Genomic DNA, 21,178 nt, shown 5'->3' with positions numbered 1-21,178 from the left:
TCAGAGCGGAGAAATTCTGGCACCAGTTTTTATTTTTATTTTTTGCAGCCTTTTTTTTTTCTTCTTCTTATGATATTGCACTTCAAAACGGCTTTGAAGCCCCCCAGGTGGATTGGGTGCACTTAAACGGGGTTTCCCTATGAGAAAAGAAGACGGAAATAGATAGCGCGACTTTTATTATAGAAACCCCCGTGTCTGCCAGGTGCTTCGGTGCGCCGAAGAAGTGGAGCGGGAGACGCAACCGAAACAATTTGGTTTCTGGGACGCCGCTGGATTTTAGGTCGTGGGGGTGACACCCTGCATCTTGATGATGATGATGATGATGATGATGATGATGATGATGATGATGATGATGATGATGATGATGATGATGATGATGATGATTCTCCCGCTCGCATCAAAACTACAACCTTCCAGTCGCAACTGTCTCCAGCCAATAGACACCGAGTCCTCCCACACTGAGTCCTCCCTCTAAAACAACCTGCTTTCACGTTCACACTATGGATAAAAGAACATTTCACCCTGCGCAAATTCATCGCATAACTTCATAAGTTTTGTAGACGAGGATGGGATTAACCCTATAAGATTGCTGTCATGACTTTATTCGTCTTTAAATGCCTTCCCTGTATATGTTTCGGGGCTTTTTCTGCCTTTTGACACGTCTTTGCCGCGACTCAAGGCACTTAAAAAGAGTTTTAACCTAAATCTCGCCGGCTCTCATGGGACTGAGGCATTCGTCGCGGTGTTTGCTGCTACGGCGGAAGATGGCGGAGGCGGACAGCTCGGAGGTAGGGGGACCTTGGGGTGTCCTGTACCCGGTTTCTCTCGGATTGCTCAATTTTGTTCATGTCGAGAACACGTTTGAGTGCGGAATGATATGCATGTTTAGTTCCGGCATTTTTAAAGCAGGGGAAATAGGAATGCAAGATGTAGTGATCGGTGCGTCAAGGGGGGAGCTTCCTCAGTGTCCTGCAGATGTTGGCTGAGTCTGCAAGTATGCCAGCAGACTCGTGCGATAGCGGTGCAAGACAAATAGAGTGCAGGACATTTGCGTTTAGGGGGCGATTCGGACGCGTAAAGGTCGTGAAGGTGATTGTGACCGCTGTCCTTGGTGCTGGAACGGAGCCGGCGTCTTTCACCCGGCTTACCTAGCAAGGTGCAGGATTAGATCGCAGCCGCTGCCTTATCTGGCCATTTCATATGTGAGTTACTGCGAAACAAACAAAACAAAAATATAAAAAAACTAATATATTAATAATACAATGCGTCTTCAAGTCATTTTAAAGGTGTACACCGTGTAGATTTAATATATGTGTGACTAACTAAAAGTATATACTGCGTGAGATCTGTGTAATAGGAACCATATTGCTGTAAAATTCATGTGGCTACATATTCTTCCATGTTTTAACCTTGTTCCGTGCAATAAAAAAGAAAATCTTGTCTCTGGATTCCAAGCGAGTGCTTGGTTTCACCCATCCTTGCCTCAGCTCTTTCCTTTACAATTTTTAGGTCCCCTGTGCATCTCAACCAGACACATTTCAACACCAAAGGCTTCCATTAAAAAAAAAAGAAAATCATTGTACATGGCACTAAATGCAAATACAACTCAATATACTCAATGATAGGAAAATGCAATTACTAAAATCTGCAAGTACAACTAAGGAATATTTATATTTTAGTGTCATTTGTCTTTATGGGACTGGTGTCAGGTAGAAAATCCTCAGCCACCTTAGGATCTCCACCTATTCCAGCAATCCGTGCCAGTTCCAGTACATCTAGAATATACAAATGTTAAATGTTACTAAGAGACTTTAATATGCATCTCTCTTGCATTTTGCTAATTTTATCTTAGCATAATGCTGCATGAATTCTCATACTGAAGGCTTGCAAAATGCAAAGAAAAGGAAAACTGCACCCCATAAATAAATTAAATGGCAACAAACATAATTTTGCATATGGAAAGTTCTAAGTTACAATCTAGTAACAAAATGTGTTGCTTTTTTAACTGAAGAAAAAGTTGCTGCAAGTATTCAAAAACATAAAAGTATCCCCAGTATTGGCATTGACTGACAGTGATGCACGATTTCCAATCAAGTAATAGATCATAGATTTACATAAAATAATTCTAAATAAATCGTGGACCATTGGTTACATTTTAATTCTCTTTTTGTTAATTACCATTAATAATAGTATAATCTGATGAAAATATCAGTTAAACATAGCCGATCATGCATAATGTCCACCTTAAGTTACACCTTAAGGTATTATTGAAATTGCCTCCCCATATAAATTCTGTACTATAAAATGTTACCAAATGCATTAGACCATAGCAGCTAACTTGTGTTATCTATTTTTCTTTTCTTTAAAAAAAAAAAAAAAAAAGCTGCATATAACGCTTGAAATGAACCAGCAATAATCTGATACGTTAATACTTTTTGTTGGATTTAAAACTAATACATCTGATCAACAACCTGCAGCACAGTTGTTAATGTGCACTAAAATCAGCAGATCAGATGATTAAGACATCCATAAATCAGTATTCGCTGAGGCCTGAATGGGGCATCTTTAAATTATCCACACAGTTATGTACCCACACAGATGCAAGAAAACAGCTTTTAAATAGCTGTCCACAGTAAGTCACCACAATGTGTGAAATAACATGAGTTCACAGTGCTAAGAGTTTCCTTTGCAACCTTCATTTAATATATATATATATATATATATATATATATATATATATATATATATATATATATATATATATATACATACATACATACATACATACATACATACATACATACATATATATATATATATATATATATATATATATATATATATATGTATATGTGTGTGTGTGTGTGTGTACATATATATAGTTACAGGACAGTTCTCAGTCTCCCACATACTCTCGCAGCTGTCCCACCTGATCTATCTAATATCTAGATTGCAACAGAAATGCAATCATGTTCATTTTGTTCTATTTCCTTTTTCACAGCGGCAACAGCCTGTCAAGTCCCCTCTTTCCCAGTCTGCCCAGCCATCCTCTTTGCCGAAACCAGTGCCTACCCATCATGTGCCCTGCATTCCTCACACGCCTCACGTAGCAGCGCTCGCCACCTGTCCTGGACGAGGCAAGATTGCCAAGTTCATAAGCCCAGAGGAAATGACATCAAGGGACTACTACTTTGACTCTTATGCTCACTTTGGCATCCACGAGGTAGGCAGACCAGGCTGACAGCCGGATGCTCGGTGTGATTTGAGTAGAAGAATGACACCAGATGCTTCCTGTTAAACTCTGCCAAACTGTCATGAGAAGACAGACTTTAATTCTTCCTCTTTACAGTGCCTTGCAAAAAGTATTCATACCTCCGGATCATTGTAGTCTTTGCCACTTTACAAACCAAGAACCCAACTGCAGTATGTTTAATTGGGACCAACGCAAGGTTGCAAATAGTTGTAAAGCAGAGGCAAATGAATACATATTTTGAAAATTCTTTGCAAATAAAACACTGAAAATAAGGGCAAAGCTAACACCCTACCGTGGAAGAATCATCCCCACTTGGAAACAAGGTGGTGGCACCATAATGCCGTTCGGGATGCAATGAATGCTCTTGCAAGGCACTGTGTGTATAGTAGCTATTCTGTGTGTAGAAAAACAACTGTTCTATTGTGTATGTAGAAAAGGGCATAATGACATTTTATGATGTTTAAAACCTGGATGTGGCAGTTACCAAATCACAATGGAAATTTAGACCTCAATGACTGCTTTTATTCCTTCCTTCTGAAGCACCCGTAAAAAAATACATTACATGATGCTGTAGCGTAAAACCAGTATACTAAAACCAATAGAAATCTACAAGGCACCTGTAAGGCTACAAACTACCATTATCTATGCATTAGCAGTAACACTTAGAAGGAAATGGAGAGCTGCTGAAATATCTGTTTTGATGGAGCATGACTCGGGTCACAAAAGGCAGAACTTTTTCATTAGCAGCTAGCACGGAAGACCCCCAGAGGCTGCATAATAGTCCATTATCAGCACTCCATAAGTGAAAACTATCTCCTCCTGTCTCTTACAATAATCTACAGTGAGCTATAGTGGAAGTAGCCTAACTAATGACCTTGATGTGTGTGGGCAATATGGTGAAAAAGTTTGAGGACATATAGACCCCCTTTTTTAAAAGAGTGTCCCTATTTAGCATGTGGGTCAGCTTTTTGTCTGCTTGCAGACAAAGAGTGTGTTCTGATTAAAGAGTTCAAAGCAAGACTGGGAAGAAAGTGGGATCTGTGAATGAGTTCAGGGAGATGGATATCAGGCAGTCCCCAAAGGCTTTGTGTTGTACTCCTGTCTATTTCAAGAAGCTGTGACTGTCACCAATGTTCTGGCCTGGATTCTGCCTTTTCTACCTCAACACACCGAAAAAAGAAAAAAAAAAGAAAAGCAAATGCAAATTTGAGTCTGTAATTTTACGAATTAAGCTAGTCGGATCATTAATTCGGTATCAAATAGCTCGTTTGGGTCACGGATATTATTATCATCCACAACGCAGGAGATGCTGAAAGACGAGGTGCGGACGCTGACCTACCGCAACGCCATGTACCACAACAAGCATGTGTTCAAGGATAAAATCGTCCTGGATGTTGGCAGCGGCACAGGAATCCTCTCTATGTTTGCTGCCAATGCCGGTGCCAAACACGTGTACGGGGTGAGGCGAATAGATGCACCTACAGTCCACAAACAGATGCTACAATCCGGTACTCACCGATTTCTATTTTTTCTTTTTGTGAATCCAAATGAGGTAGAACGCCACAAAAAAAAACTGTTGTGCCATGATTCAAAAAGAGGTTATCCACTTTATTTCATGAACAATGCTGTATATAAAACAGCATATACTGTAATAATCTGATTGTGTCTGTTCCAATCCAGTTAAATAAACGAAACATTTCGTCTAGATTGAAATAGTCCCTGACATTTTCTATAAAAACATACAACTGCTGTACATTGAATGTTGGCAACCGAAGCCCAATACTCACATACAGTGCCTTGCAAATATATGTTGTACTGCTTGAATTTTTTTTAACACTTCACAAACAAAGCTTCTAGATATTTTATTTGGATTTTATGCGACGGGCCAACACCATATAGAGGCTAATTGTTAAGGGGAGGGAGATGGCTAAATTATCTTCTAAATCTGAAAGGTGTCTTACATTTTGGAGACATCAGAGGATGAGGCCTTTAATTTGTTCCCAACTCCAATCAGCGATCTGTGAGGTTTTCAAAAGTTGGTTTTACAACCTACCCCTGTTTTCTACTGTTTCCACAACTTTGTCCCTGATAACCTTGAATTTCATTATGCTGTTACTTCACAGATTTTTCTAACTGACCTCTCATTAGGTGACCTCTGAAGGACATTGATTGAGCTGAAACAGGGGATACATACATGCAGTATGCCCTACATGCCCATCTTTTTCTCTAAAAAAAGTATTACATTCTCTTTTTCTTCACAATTATGCCCAAGTTTGTGTCGGTCATGTGAAATCCAAGGAAGAGACAAAGAAGTTGAAGGTTGTAATGTGGCAAAATGGGCAGGGGTGACATTATTTTTTTGTGAGGCACTGTAGATGTATGTGTCAGAAAAAAAGCCTAAACTTTTTCAGGGAACATACTGTACAAGCGGAAATAAACAAAACACTGAAACGCTTGAACATAAGAGCTTGTGTCGCTATGAACTGATTTCAACAGTTTCTTGAGGGAATTCTCTCACGGTATGAAGCACTGACTAAATTTTCACAGATTTTTATTGTGATGGGACTTCAGCTGCTGCAGTCTCATGCAAAGGAGGGAGAGGCTTACCTTTTGTCAGAGAAAGGCTACAAGTTTGATTTATAAACTTTATTATATTTAATGAATGTAAAGTCTTGTAGCAGAAGGAATATTGGTTTTTAGATGGATTAGCAGGGTTTGATTAAATTCAGCCTTTACATATTACCCCAAGCGGTACATGCAAGCATCGCTGTACCGCTCTAGCATGAAGAAATCATCCTCCCTGATGGATAATCTCCAACAGTGAAGCAAGAACCATTTATACAACCAGTAGGATTAATGGTTCTTTGCAACATTGCTAATTTTAACTGTATCTACAGGGCCTTGCTAAGGTATTCATACACCTCAAACATTTTCATGTTTTTTTGTTTTTTTTGTATTACAATCACAAGCTTCAGTGTATTTTATTACGATTTTACATGACAGACAAACACAACATGGTACATAATCATAACTGTTCACATCATATATAAAATGTTTTCACAAAAAAACTGAAAAGTGCAGTCTTTCTTCGTATACAGAAAAACTTTAAATGGGCACCGCTAAATTTCCTCCAAAGCAACTAGTTTCCTTCACAAGGGATCTGATGTCCATATGGATGTACTGTGAGACACAGCGCCCAACCCTCAACACAACACCGTGGGCCGCTTCGGATGGTTGATTGGAAGATGGACGGTGCAACAGCGGAAGAAAAAGCTGTAAAGCCCGTAAAGACATATGCGAAGAAAGTTGCAACTGTAAATTCGGCAAAAGGCGATCTAAAACAAATGCAGGCCACACTTTTCAGATCTGTATGTCCGAAATGTCTTACCTATCAATTTGCGCCCTGTGATGGACTGGGGATCTGCCCAGTGTGTACCCCATCTCCGTGACCCTGCACGGATAAGCTGGTATAGACAAGGGATGGGTGGATGGAGGATATCATATCTCCTTTTTTATTCAACAAGTCGGATTTCACCTAAAATTCTAATAAATTAAACTGAAGTTGGTTGTTGTAATGTTACAAAACGTGACAAAGCTGAAGGGGTGTGAATTCATTCGCAAGGCGGCGCAGGTTCCGCAGAGCCGTACCTCTCCCACTTGTGCATGTCTCATTAAAATATATACCCACGCATTGTGTAAACACTTCAAGAAACATTTGACAGCTCCAAGAACAGACTGTTATTTTATACCCCGTGTGTGATCTCACACTTGTTCCCGCAGATCGAATGCTCAAGCATATCTGAATATTCAGAGAAGATTATCAAGTCCAATCACCTACACAACGGTGAGTCAAAGGTGATTTTCCATTTTCCAGCACTTAGCTGTCCATCTGTTTGAATGCAGGGCTGCGCAATGACATTGGGGTTAGATGGAGCGTGGAAAATCTCGCATATTCCCATCATTACGGTCACGCTTGACAGTATTAGTCACCGTTCGTGATGGTTAACTGGCAGCTCGTCTCCGTTGTCAAATAATCGTGGTCTTTGGCATCAATCAGAGCTCCCTCAGAGGGGTTTATTCCCATTGTTATCCCACCCTGAGCTAGACAGATGGTGGATTGGCAACAGAAATTCTAGCTTCACAACCTGCATATTATGCAACATTCTGTCGTTACTGTTTTATATTCACACGTCAACTGTTTAGCCTATGATATTAGGATATAAAGCTATAAAAAAATAACTATAACGAAGGAGCTTGAACACCTCATACTATCGACAGTATGTATCAAAAAAAGAAATTAAGTGTTTTAAATAAGTATTTTCTGGAATTTAAAACGGGTTGTGCCACTCTCAAGGGTTTCTGATTACTGGCAACGGGTCTTTTACATCGTTAGAACAATTTTGACACACGTTTTGTATACATAATCGTTTCAGTTGAGGGTTTTTGAGCATGAACAGCTTGTTGAAGGTGATTCATTGGTCAATTCGTGACTTAATGGGAAGGGGAGCAATTATATTTTTACACACAGCTGTGTTGTTTGGATACGTAGTTACGCTTATATAAAGTTCATATATTAAACCATTGCTTGAAAACTGCATTTTGACTTTGTCTGATATTAAGTGTTGCAAAAAAAAGTTAAATCTGTGAGTGGAAAACTTTTATTTACAGCTCTGTATATCAATAATGACACCTAATACCTAAGAATATAATACAAAGTCAGATTTATTTATTTATTTTAACTATTTTTATGGTTAGATTCATTAGCTATTTTTATTGCATTAAAAACATTCTAAAAAAGAAAACATCAAATCAATGGCATCTGAGTGGCAAGACACGAAACATTGTTTGTGAAAAAAGGTTTAATACAATGAACTATTATAGCCCAAGCTACAAACCCAGCATGAATCTGGAATGAGGAATTTTAGAAGTAATTTGTCTCCTGCTGCCTTGTTTCTGTTCACGCTACAGTCATTACCATCTTCAAAGGCAAGGTGGAGGAGGTGGAGCTGCCCGTGGAGAAGGTGGACATCATCGTCTCTGAGTGGATGGGTTACTGTCTCTTCTATGAGTCCATGCTGAATACTGTCATTTTCGCCAGGGACAAGTGGCTGGTATGACCACAGTGATGGCGCCGCTTGACGCGGGGCTTTAATGCATGTCCGTGTCCGCTTCCCTGAATGGACAAATCAGGCCAGTGTCACATAGAGAGACTAGACAGTGATGAAGTAGAGGGCTTACTGTGTGGCGTGCGTACCCAGATGCTGAGGTAACGCATGAATGATTTTTGCCGCTGGCCTCAGTAACACCTGGAGGCCTCTAAAGCCAGCACATGTGATCCTAGATTACATGCCATGGTGTTGCGAACAATGTAAATGATGGATGGCCTTTGTGTTTATGCTCTGGATACCTGAAGCCTGTGTTGTGTGCAGAAACCGGGAGGCCTGATGTTCCCAGACAGAGCAGCTCTCTATGTGGTAGCCATTGAAGACAGGCAGTATAAGGACTTCAAGATTCATTGTAAGTAATTATTCACGATTTATTTGGCTTCTATTTACTCTATGTTTAATTCTCACCAAAGCTTTATGCAATGACTATGATGCAGGTGAAGTCACTATAAAAATATGTTAGAACTTAGGCTCCATAGAGCACTGGCCAGTTGGAGGTAATTTTAAGTCTAATTTTTGTTACCATTATTAGCTAAACTCTTGTTTAAGGGCAGTTAGAATTACCAAAACAGGATGTGTATTAAGGCACCGCCTCAAGGATCTCTGCGTCTGTTGTGACATCATTAGAAAATCAAACTAAGTCACACAATATATCGGGAAAACAACGGTGGACCTCCCAAAGTCTGGTTCATCTTAGGGCAAAATTTCCAGATGTTGCCACCTATATCTGTTCAAACATAAAAAAAAAAAATCCTACACAAATATAAACACCGTGAAAATGTCGAGCAGTAATAGTGTTCAGGAGAGAAACGTGTTCTGTGTGCCATCAACATAAGTATTTTGGTGTGAAAAGTGCACATCAGCCCAGGAGCAAAAGCCAAAACCTTGTGTGGGGGCTGGACAAAGCTGCAAAGAGAGTGTCATTGTCCACAGTGAAGCAAGTCCTAAATACTGTAGCTTTAAAGGCAGGAATCCATTACTCCAAAATTAGTTTACGAATTCCTCCGGGTCAGAACTTTTTATTTTTAGAGACACGTTGTAACGTCTCATGGAAACAAAGCTTAAGTGTTTGTGTAAAATGACCATGTAACTTTGGAGTAAAAAAAAAAAGGCGGCTAAACTGAGAAGTCTGCAAACAGTTACAACTATGAAGCAGCGCAGTGGCAGCATCATGTCACTAAATAGGTGGCGTTATGTGGGAAGAACATCTCAAGATATCAGCCTGGAAGTTAAAGCTCGCCTGAACAGAAAATGACACCACGTTTAGTGCCACACGAGTTACAAAGTGGCTCAAGGACAACAAAGTCAATATTTTGGAGTGACCCTCAAAAGACCCTGGTCTGAGTCCCTTGGAAAGTTTGGCAGAGCTGCAAAGGTGTGTGGGAGGGAGGCGGCCTACTAACCTGACTCAGTTACACAACTTATGTCAACAGGAACGGGACAGATTGCAGCAAACTATTGTGAGACGATCGTGAAAGTATGCCACAAAAGCAAAAAAAATAAATAAATAAATGATAGATAATGCGAAGAAAGGAACAGGAGGGGATTTTATTTTGTGAAGTGCTTTAATAATAACAGAGCAGACTAAAGAGCAATAAAAATAACAAGTTGGGCTTGGGGTTAAGTCATTCTTTTTGTCCGTTCTTACCTCTATTTTGTATCTGTTGTACCTATGTGTTGCCAAATCATCCCTTTCCACTTTTATTTTGCACTTGTGTATTAATTCATTGCATATCTGTTGATAATTCTTTTGTTGATTTACGGACTCTGTCCTCGTGGGTCTTTAGGCGAGGGATGTACAGCCGGTTTGATAACTTGATCAGAGTGAGCAGCAGTTAGGGTGGACACAGATGACATGTCCATACCTGCAACAGAACCTACAGCTCTCGGTTTACTGATGAGCAAATATTAACAACTTAAACTCAGCAGAGAAAGTTTAGTTGGAGGAAACTTTACACCTTCCACTTTTTTTTATTGGCTCAACACATTTGAGGAGCCTAACTAGTTTGGACCCCTAACTTTGCTTAAATGCATAATGTAGCTTTAAATCAGCTGCACAGAAGTAGTATGAAATATTGAAACTGGATACAATCTAACCAAAAGGTAACATATAGAGGATAAACAGAACTGGTCCCATCTCCACCGCTGTGAAACACCACCAGCCAGAAATCAGAAATAAAGGAAATATTCCAATTAAGTTAGCATGTAAAACAGTCTATGACCCCACTTGATAAGACCACCCACTCAGGTGACTTATTTGTAAGGAGGAAAAGCTGTATTGAAGGTAGCGTTAAGATCGAGGAGTACTAGAGAACAAGCATCAGCATTAGGAGCGACCAGGGCAGTTTCAGAGGAATTATTTATTTGTTTATTTTTTTCCTAAACGCAAAGTGAAATTTATCAAACAGCTGCAGTCTCTCTTGTTCTGTTCTGAGTTGATTATTTTCCAGAATTGTTTCCTGAAAACCTTGTGTTACAGTATATTTCTATTTGGTTTGTTTCTACTTGAGTCGCATGTTCTCCCATCTTTCCAATTTTGTAGTGTAAAAAAATACACTATTTTTGGACAGAAAATATGGACCTCTGTGCCCCATCAGAACTGTACCTGAAGGGAAACGGTTTTTAGACACCGCGATCAACTTTAAACGAGCAAAACAGAAGTTTAACAACAGCTTTAGCTACATTTAGTTTTAAGAGATATGTTGGGGGTAACAATAATTGTGCAGCCTGCCAATTGTTGTATAAAATTACTCCTTAACAGGTAAATGTTTCGTCCTATTAAATGAATGTCTTCAAGGTAAAGATTCTTTTCAGTGTTAGATTATGCTTCTACAATTCAACACGATGTTTAAGAGACTAAGTGTTAAGTGCTGATTGTGCTGTAATTGTAAGTCTCTGTGCTGCAGTTGAAAAATAAAACAACCAGAAATCCTTTTTATCTTTCCATCCATCCATCATTTGTTTTCTAACCTGGAAACCAGGTGAATTTATGACACAAAACCTTCATGATGAGTTGTTTATTCCTACAATTCCTCACATCTTAAAATATTTAACCACTTTTGTTTTCTCATCTCAGTTTCTGAGGGAAATAGCGTAAGCATTTCAAGTTCTTTTTCAAATTTTGCTCCCAGAAGAGAACAAGCAAGGAGGCACATTGACACAAGTCAAGCCCAGTTAGAAAAGTATATATAATTTTTTTTTTAAGCGTGGGTGGAATTAGGTCTTGTCTTTACATGTAGCAAATCATTGTAAAGGTGTCTATTCAGAACAGATGACCCAGATGACAAAGTACTTTCACCCAGAAATGTGGGGTTTAAGTCCCATAAGTAGTGTCCTGTTTTTAGCCTCCACAAGGCCTGCAGTCCTGAGTAAGGAGATGTTAAGGACACAGAAAAAGAGCACAACCAATACGCTTTATTTGGTCAATTCCAATTGAGAAATGTGAACATCTGAATAAATGCCTTATTAGCACCAATAAAAATCAAAAATGTTCTCCATATTAATTATTCATTTCAAAATGTGAGACTCGGATTCCTTCTTCACATAATTATATATTTCAGTGTAATTCTTTCAGATTGAAATATCACATAAAACAAATTAAAAAAGGACTTTAAATTTTTAAAATGTCCATATACTGTATGATATTTATACACACTACTTGGTCAGGCTTCATTTTGCATGAATTACTGCATCAATCCAGCGTGGCACTGAGGCAAACGGTATGTGGCAACGCTGTGCCGTTGAGATTAGCCAGGTTGCTTTAGCCTTCAGCTCGTCCGCAATGTCGGCCCTGGGACAAGTCTTTATCGATTCTCTATGCAGTTTCCACAATTAAGCACAGGTATACCTTCGTAAATACAACCTGTGTTGGTACATTTAGTAGTGTGAGCAGGTGGCACTCCAAGTCCTGCTGGAGATCGATATCAGAACCTGAATTAAGCTTGTCAGCAGGAGCAATGATAAAGTCCTCCAACATATCCTCGTTAAGCTGTAATTGGGACTTCTTAAAGTTCAGTTGACCAGTACCAATAGATCGTCCCTTACTGTGAAGGCTTCGCGCTTAGCCTCAAACCACAGACGCTGGGGCCTTGGTTTCCGATTGAAATGCTAAGTTTACTTTAATCTGAAAAGTGCTTTGGACCACTAATAAAAGTCCAGTCCTGTACCTGTTGGTTCACAGCAGGTACAAGAGTAACCTAACACAGGGAATGCAACAGTCCTACCCTAGATCCTGGATCCATCTGTGCGTGGCGGCTCTTAAAGCCCTAACTCACACTACATCACACTTTGCTGCACATCATAGCAATACAACTCTCTATTAATACTATAAATCAGCTTTTTGAATTAAACCGCCGAAATGAATCAAGAGAAATTGATTGCACTTGCAAGTTGATGCTGAAAGAGGAAAATTCTTTGGGCGGATTACGCCTCGGGTTTCCTGCAGAGCCTCCACCGCCGCGTGTGTTCAAACAGCCGCCGCAGCCAGAGGTCCCAGCTTAAACCTGTGGTCAGGATCAAAGCACTCATTTTCAAAAGTGCCACTCAGCCGAGCATCGACGCTGGATGTCTCCTGCTGATTTTTCCTTTCGCTGCACAGGTGGTCCGCTTTATTGCTTCTAAAAACATAAACCCCCGAGTTGCTTTCTTTTCGCGCCGGTCCTAAAATAATCGAGTCCATCTGAAACCTACAGATTAGTATTTTTAGCTTCTGTGCGTCGGTGTTGCGTTCCTCCGCCGCCGCGCGCTTAGCGGCTGGCCCCCTGACAAAATAAGGTGGAGCGGAGGGACAGAGGGACTGGAGGAGGGAAAGGTTGTTTGGTATATTTTCAGTCCAAATTATACTAAAAAAAAAAAACAAGGCTGCCAGACATACTGGAGGAGGCTGAAGCTTATTAAAAGAAGTTTCTTTTCTTTCTTTCCCCTCCCCCCCCCCAACACTGCTGATCCAGGCTGCGTGTTTTGTGCAGAAATCAGGAGAGCCGGGCAACGGAAGCATGCTTTGAGCAGGCGAAACATAAAGAATGTGCTGCATGCCGTGGCCATGTGTATGAGAAATGTGTGTTTTTTTTGTGCACGACAGGGTGGGAAAACGTGTACGGGTTCGACATGAGCTGCATTCGCAATGTTGCCATCAAAGAACCTCTGGTGGACGTGGTGGATCCGAAGCAGGTGGTGACTAACGCCTGCCTCATAAAGGTGGGTCTGTGTATGTAACGTTTCCAAGAAAGGAGTGGGTGGGCATATTTTTTTGTCTTTCATGTCTGATCGTGTCACACTTTGTTAAAAAAACAACAACAACAAGGACTATCTTCATGGCACGCGTCCAGGTGGAGTCTTTTATGCGTTTAAAAAATCTGGAAAGTCACAGACAGCTATCACTTGCGGCATCTCTAAGCGTTTGCCGTCTGCTGAGGCTATTTTCTAGTACATAATGGAGCTCTCTGGCAAGTTGTAATAGAGTGCAGCTCTGTTTCCTTCCTCCAGGATACAAAACTGGCTTGTCTTTCATCTCCCAATGAAGAGAGGATGAGAGCATTCAGAGAGATTGATGGCTTTTTTTTGTTGTTTGTCCACCATACCTTCTCTCATTGCTTTCTCTCTTATTGCCTGCCTTTCATCTGCTTTGTACCATCTTTCTTTCAATTTGGATTATCCAAAGCTTTTGTTTCCTTAGCTTCCCTTATCTCAGTTCACACTTGCTCCGACATCACCGTCTATTTACCTCCCTTTCCAATCTGTGAATTAAATAATATCAGGCCTCAATCTCAACAAATGGACAGATCTCACGTTGTTTCCTCCCATGATGGTGAAACACCCCCTAGAAAGTGGCCGTTGGGTCACTGCTAGAAAGGAAACAGAATCTCAATCACTCGAATTAATGGAAGTGCTGATTTTGTGTTCAAATAGGGTAATATATCCATCAGGTTGGAAAGCTGTTAATAAGTACTCATCTGACAATCACCTCCTGTACCTTCTTACAGTGCCTTGCAAAATTATTTCCATATTTAGTAACTTTAAAACCACAAGCTTCATTGTATTTAAATAAGATGCACAGTATGTTACGGGTCAACTCAAGGTGGATAATTGTGAAGTGGACGGACCATATACATGGTTTTCCCATTTATTCCGGTACCCCTCAATAAAATCAAGAGCCAGCACTTACCTTCAGAAGTCACCTCATTAGTCGACCCATGTCATTTAGAAATAGTATAATAATGGCTGCTCTGTGAAGGACTCAGAGTTTTGTTACAGAAGAAACAGCATCACACCCACCGAGGATCACACCAGACAGCTGAAGGATAAAGGTTTGGAGAGGTTTAAAAGCAGGATTAGGTTATAAAAGATGATATCGAGCCTTGAACGCCTCAGAAAGCTCTCTTCCGTCCATCATCTGACAATATAAAGTTTATGGCAACGCCATCAAACCCTACCTGGACATGGCCGCTCAGCTAAACTGGCAGGTCAGGCAAGGAAGCTGACCCACCAATATTATGCCACTGTTCCATGACACGAGGTTGTGACAAATCTGTGACCATTTTTAACTGTGTGGCGTCATATGTGATTGCAAAATGATTGTGATCCAATGTGAAACTATTCACAGGAGCAGCAGCAGCGCCATTGTGCCAACAGAGGCAAGGTAGATAGATATTGATCCGCATGCAGTGATGCAAATAACACGCTGGAGATATCATGCAGCAATTTAACTTGCTTTAATACAGCTTGAATGAGGACCATAACCCCAATCACACACACGTTTGTGGTGGAATTTTAACCCAAGAAGTACTTCAAAAGCAGCCATGCCACATATGGTAACTCTGGAGGAGCCACAAAGAGACCAGCTATTAATTGTGCACAGAACAAACCTGACCTTTATAGATAAGTGGCTAAATGAAAGCCATTTTTGAACTCTTTGTCCTACGTGCAAAACACTACTGTATGTTTGGCAGAAAGCTAACGGCACGTCACCCTGGACATGTCATCCTCACAGCGAAACACGCTGGCGGCAGCATTATGCTGCTGGTCAGAGTTGATCAGAAGATGGATGGACTGCAAAGGTCATGACACTTCTAAGAGGACGGTTACAAGCATACGACCATGGGATGGCTCAGATCAAGGCATTCACTTGTGTCAGAATGGACCAGTCAAGGTCCAACCCTAAACACGGCACTTGAAGATGCTGTTCAGAGTTGCTTTCGATCCAGTCTGACTGGGTGCAAGTTGTTGTGTAAAGAATTGGCCTTTCTAACGCATAGCTGGTAGACACATGCTAAAAGATGTCAACAAAAGGTGGTTGGTGTGATTAATAGTAAAAATGCAAACACTAGATTATTTTTTTTTCTTCAATGAATTTGGAAAACACTTCCATTTGCCAATAATGCACTACTTGGAGTCGACTGGTCACTTAAAATGACAGCAACATCCTTTGAAGTTTGTGGATGAACATGACAGAAATGCAAAGACGTTTCAAGGATATAAACACTTCTGCGAGGCCCTGCACATGTAATCCACAGCTCATCCACAAATCTCCCCCACCTCACACCACCCTGATTTATACTGTCAGTCATTCCACACAGCCTTCAATTACAAAGTCACTCCCATGGCTTTTTTTTTCTCACCTCCCCCATTTTGCTGCATAAGATATGGTCCTGATATTATTGGAGAGGACAAAGGTGTTAAATCACAATCCGCCATGCTGATGCTGAGCTGCTTGGGCGCAACGACCAGGTTTCTGGGTAGGGAGGAAAAAAATCCCTCCCTGCGTTTTCAAATAAACCATCGTCTCCGACGCAAAGGAGAGACGTAGCTGCTCTTTCTCTATTCTGGACCCACTGAGACGTGCAGCAGGTTGCTAAAAGTCAAAGATGTCTCTGAGGCAATGTGTCCACAAGGCAGTACTCGATACAACACGCAGACTCAGAAAACCTCCCTTCCAAGAGGACTCAAGGGAGGACGCCCACACAGCATGTGTAGTGCGAACATGCTTGATTATCCAGCCATGATTCAACCTGTGGGCTTTCACACACACACACACACACGCCGATTCACACATGCACAAAAGTCTTGGTGAATATTGAAGCAGCTCTGGCATATACATGCGCCGCATGTGTGAGGGAGATAGCAAGTACCGGGGACGAGTGCTATGCGCGTGTGTCTGTGCCTGCATGCGCCTTGTGCCACTGCTCTGTGAGCTGAAAACGAAGCGAGCAGACATCTTTGCGGCAGCCTTTACTGCAACAAATGTGTTTTTTTTTCCTATGTTTTCCAGGAAGTGGACATCTACACTGTGAAGCCAGAGGACTTGTCCTTCACCTCAGCTTTCTGTCTGCAGATCCAGCGCAATGACTACGTCCATGCGCTGGTCACTTATTTCAACATAGAGTTCACCAAATGTCACAAGAAGACTGGCTTCTCTACTGGTGAGCCATGGAACAAACTAGTTTTGATATTAAAAATAACAACGTAAAAACATCTCAGGTTAAGGTAAATGTCGGAAATAAGAATTTAACTCAATGGGAAGTCTTTTTATGTTAAATGTATATAAAATTGCTTTCATATCCATGAATTTAGTTGTATTTAAGAAATCTTTTTGTTTTATTTCCTGATATGTGGGAATTATGCAGTGTTGGTCGATCATGCGCCAATGGTGGGATGAGTAGTTATGCGAAAAACAATCACTGTACCATTAATTTAATCCTTCCATCCATCCGTTGTTGCTGATACCAATCTCCAGTGATCACAGGGCAAAAAGCGGGAGTGCACCCTGGACAGGTGGCCAGTTCATCGCGAGCCATTAGTTTACATTTTATTCAATTTCAAGTATCAGAATAATTATTATAATGATAATGTCTTTTGCACTGAATAAATGTACTTAGATCAAAGGATGAATCTTTGTAAATGTTCAATGTGGCATTATTCTATGCAACAAAAAAGCATATCAAGGCTTTTTTACACATTATCAATTGCATTTTGTATCAAAGAGCACCGACAGAGAATTGTTTTTGGCATCATTTGCTAAATTATGCTAACTACTTCATGCAGTTCAGCTTTGCTCAGCTATAGTTACAGTCATAAACAAATATTTCCGATAATTACAGAAAAAAAGGACCAAATCTCCAGCAAGAAAAAAATATATATTGCTGGAGGTTTGGTTATATATATATATATATATATATATATATATATATATATATATATATATATATATATATATATATATAGAGACTAAGAAAAGGGGCCTTTACTTCATCTTCCAAGTACATTTTGACTTTAAAAAGCTCTGGTTCGCAGCAGAATGGTTACACCTACACTCAGGTGACATCTTTAGCAGGTTTCTACAGGAAGCATGCACCTGTTACTTTCCCATTCCCAACCTCCTTGCAGCAGTTTGTCTACTAATTACTCCCCCCTCTCTGCTCCTGGCCACACTACACTGAAGTTCTACAAACCGACCTGGTGTTTTTGCCGGTGGAATCACCACTCGGTGCTACGTAAACTGTTATGTAAGCCTACTTTAATACATTCATGTATCAGCTGCTTACATAATGCGGTGTAGAGGAGGTTCTATGTTTGGCTGTGTCTGTTGGGGCTGAGGCAGAGCATCACTGAAGGAGTTCTCTCCGATCCGCCTTTATATTTCTCCCACTGGGTGAGTGGATGTCAGCCAGTATGCATTTTAAAAAAAAATCCATTTACACAAGCCCAAGGCAGGTTAGAGCTCACCAGAACTTGTGTGCAATTGTTTTTGTCCTTACTCCTCTTAAGAGAATATTCCCTGTCTGCCTTGCCTGCTTTTAATGCTTTAGCTCTTTGACTTCTTCTCCCCCTTTTTTCTTTTTTTTGTTTTATCCTTGTATTCAGCTTCTAAGTTACATTTTTTTCCTTCCTTCCTCAGCGCCAGATGCTGCCAGCACACACTGGAAGCAGACTGTGTTTTATTTAGAGGACTACTTAACTGTCAAGAAAGGAGAAGAGATCTTTGGCAGTATCACCGTTAGACCCAATGAGAAGAACGTGGTAAGCTCAAGAAAGTAAACCAGGTCCCTTCAGGTTCTGATTATATATCTAAACCTAATCAAGGTATATATTCCATTACAACTGTATTAGGTATTTACCTACAGACAAATAATGTTAGGATTCTAAGCAACTTGGGGAATATAACTGATTTTTATCCAGTTTAAAGTGGAAGTGGAATTAAATGATGCTTCATTTTTCAGTTAATTTTACAAAATAAATATTTAGAAGTGTGGCAAGCCTCTACCAGCTTTGCAGATTATTATTTTTTTTGCTTATGATCAGTCAGACTGGATGGAGTGTGTCTATGAACATCAATTGAAGTCATGCCACTGATTCTTATTTTCTCTAGCCCCGATTTAAACTTTTCCACAACTTTACCCTGTCTGGTTTCTTTATGGATATCAGATTAAAGGGGGCTGAACATAAATGCACCCTATTCAGATTTTAATTTTTTTTTTTGCAAACCCATGTATCACTTTTGTTTCCCCTTGCAATTAATCAATAGCTTGTATTGGTCTATCATATAAAATCGACAAAATGCATAGAAGTTTGTGGTGGTAATATAAAATATGGAATAGTTCAAAGGATATGTATAGTTTTGCAAAGTACTATATTTGCATTACTTAATCGCTATGGTGGATTTTAAAAGATTGTCTTGAGCATCACTAGAACAATTCAACATATTTGAACAATTATTGTAGGTGCTATTCTAGGCTGATTTCTTGTTTCACGTTATGGTTTGTATAATTATATATTTTGCTAATTGAAAAAAAAAAATGGACGACTATAGATGTCATTAAGCACCAATGTGTGGAAACTTGTTTTATATATTTCTAAAATTTAACAATTTCCCTCTAAATGATTTGATTTTACTTTTTTCAGCGGGACCTGGAGTTCACCCTTGAACTAGATTATAAAGGACAACTATGTGAAGCGGCTATTTCTCACGACTATAAAATGCGTTAGCAGCAAACGATAAGGCACTGGTGAGGATCTGCCCCACGCCCGCCCGGACACGACTGCAGAGTGGTGGAGGCCGAAGGCGGTCCAGGAAGCCTACCAGTTGATCAGGGTGGGAAGTAAACGGGTACGTCTTACAGGATGCCATCAAGTCTGCATCTAAGTGATGCAAACAGAAGGAGCACAGAATCTTCCCTCAGATATAGTCCCATCACAGACAGCGCCGGTCAGGAGTTTACATGCAGTCATTATGGGTATGCGTATCATTAATTTAAGACCTTTAACAAAGCTTTTGGACCATACAGTTTTCCACTAAGCCCATATAATGCAAAATATAAAAGGGTATTTAGGAAAACAAGAAATATTTGCAATAAAGGTTTTATTTGGATATATCATCTACACTAGGCCGAAGTTACACAGGCTCAAGTATGTACATAAAAAGCTAAATTTGTTTTTTGATAAAATATCTTTTTTAGAAGCTTAACATTAGCCTGCCTCCATTCCCAAAGTGGCAGACCAAGAAAGAAGACCCTGCTCCAAAACTGATCACATGGATGAGGAAGACACCTTTTAGTGTGGTCAGACAAAATAAATATCAAGCTATTATGTGACATCGACAAAGAGAATATTCAGGAGTCAAGGTTAGAATTTCAAGCCAAAGAGCAGCATATCTATTGTTAAGCATGGTGGTGGCAGAATCATACTGAGGGGCTGTATTGTTTCATTGGTGCATTGCACGAAGTGGGTTAAAAAACTGAAGGAGGAATACCTGCAAATTCTTTAACTTCATTCAAAATGAAATTAGAAACAGTTGAAATGTGGACACATAACTTGTTTTGAAATGGATACAGCAGGCTGACATTAAGTTTCTGGAACGGCTCTGACCTTAATCCCTACAAATATCTGGACTACGTTAAAAAGGTGGGTCTGAGCAAGGAAAACAACTAATTTAAAAGCGGTCTACTCCTTCTGATAACAGGGATTTTCAAATATCCAGACAGAATGGTACAGAAGGTCTACAAGAAGTGTGTTGTTTCTCTGCAACGTTTGGTCATACATCTATTCAGGTCATGAATATATAATTGAACCTGTATAAATGAGTTTGACCCAGTGTGGATTAAAGAAATTCTGTGTTTAATTCCAACTTGTGCAAAGTGTTGCCGTTTCAAAATAACCTCTTATATTATCAGTCAAGTTTAAACAAGCCATTTAAATACATAATTAAAAGGTCAAAATTAATGATATGCAAAAGATGAACATATGTAAGCTTCTGACAGGAACCCATTATTGAATGTCAAGGCATACAAAAAAAAAAATTGTCATTCACAAACTTTTTTTTTTTGTTAAATATGAGACAAAAAGCATTGGAATAATTATTTACTGTGTGCAGAGATTGGAAAATACATGCGTGGTTTTAAAAGTGTAAATGTTTCAATGAAAAAATACCATTACATGTAAAACTGTCTCTAAGTTTACTGATCACCTCACTGGTTTCAGTTCTGATTATTATTTGGAAAGTGAGTATTTTAAGAACAAATCGGGACAGACCTGGTGCAAAAGAAAAAAAAAATCTTTTAAATGTTGTTTAATAATAATGGATAAATTATTACACCTACTGCATCTGGTCTGGCCCATTATCACATCACTATTTAATAAAAATGAACATGATTTAATTGTGAAAATAATAATGTTAAATTAAACTAACCCCCCCCCCCCCCAAAAAAAAATGACACATTTCTACCAGTTTATTCAATTCTAACAGCTCTTTTTCTTCCACATTTATAAG

General features: G+C 39.7%; 1 protein-coding gene across 1 annotated transcript; it reads left to right on the top strand.

Annotated features, from left to right (window-relative positions):
- Nucleotides 1-327: 327 nt before the first annotated feature.
- On the top strand, nt 328-20,951 carry prmt8b (protein arginine methyltransferase 8b). The gene is made up of 10 exons (XM_012850283.3): nt 328-788; nt 3,002-3,223; nt 4,557-4,712; nt 7,034-7,097; nt 8,222-8,364; nt 8,683-8,770; nt 13,499-13,614; nt 16,685-16,835; nt 18,311-18,432; nt 19,315-20,951. The coding sequence occupies exons 1-10, from the start codon at nt 720-722 to the stop codon at nt 19,396-19,398; spliced, it is 1,215 nt and encodes a 404-aa protein (XP_012705737.1). The 5' UTR covers nt 328-719; the 3' UTR covers nt 19,399-20,951.
- Nucleotides 20,952-21,178: the final 227 nt, after the last annotated feature.

The sequence above is a fragment of the Fundulus heteroclitus genome, chromosome 17 (assembly GCF_011125445.2).
Source record: "Fundulus heteroclitus isolate FHET01 chromosome 17, MU-UCD_Fhet_4.1, whole genome shotgun sequence".
In the NCBI taxonomy this organism is placed as follows: domain Eukaryota; kingdom Metazoa; phylum Chordata; class Actinopteri; order Cyprinodontiformes; family Fundulidae; genus Fundulus; species Fundulus heteroclitus.
Note: the sequence above shows the minus strand (reverse complement) of the source record. Positions and strands in the feature narration are given on the sequence as shown.

Bases quoted from the DNA above. Each gene is read 5' to 3' on its own strand.
- prmt8b (XM_012850283.3), top strand. From the start codon at position 720: ATGGGACTGAGGCATTCGTCGCGGTGTTTGCTGCTACGGCGGAAGATG. The intron at 8,365-8,682 runs GTATGACCACAG...TGTTGTGTGCAG, and splicing joins TCGCCAGGGACAAGTGGCTG to AAACCGGGAGGCCTGATGTT. The intron at 8,771-13,498 runs GTAAGTAATTAT...TGTGCACGACAG, and splicing joins TAAGGACTTCAAGATTCATT to GGTGGGAAAACGTGTACGGG.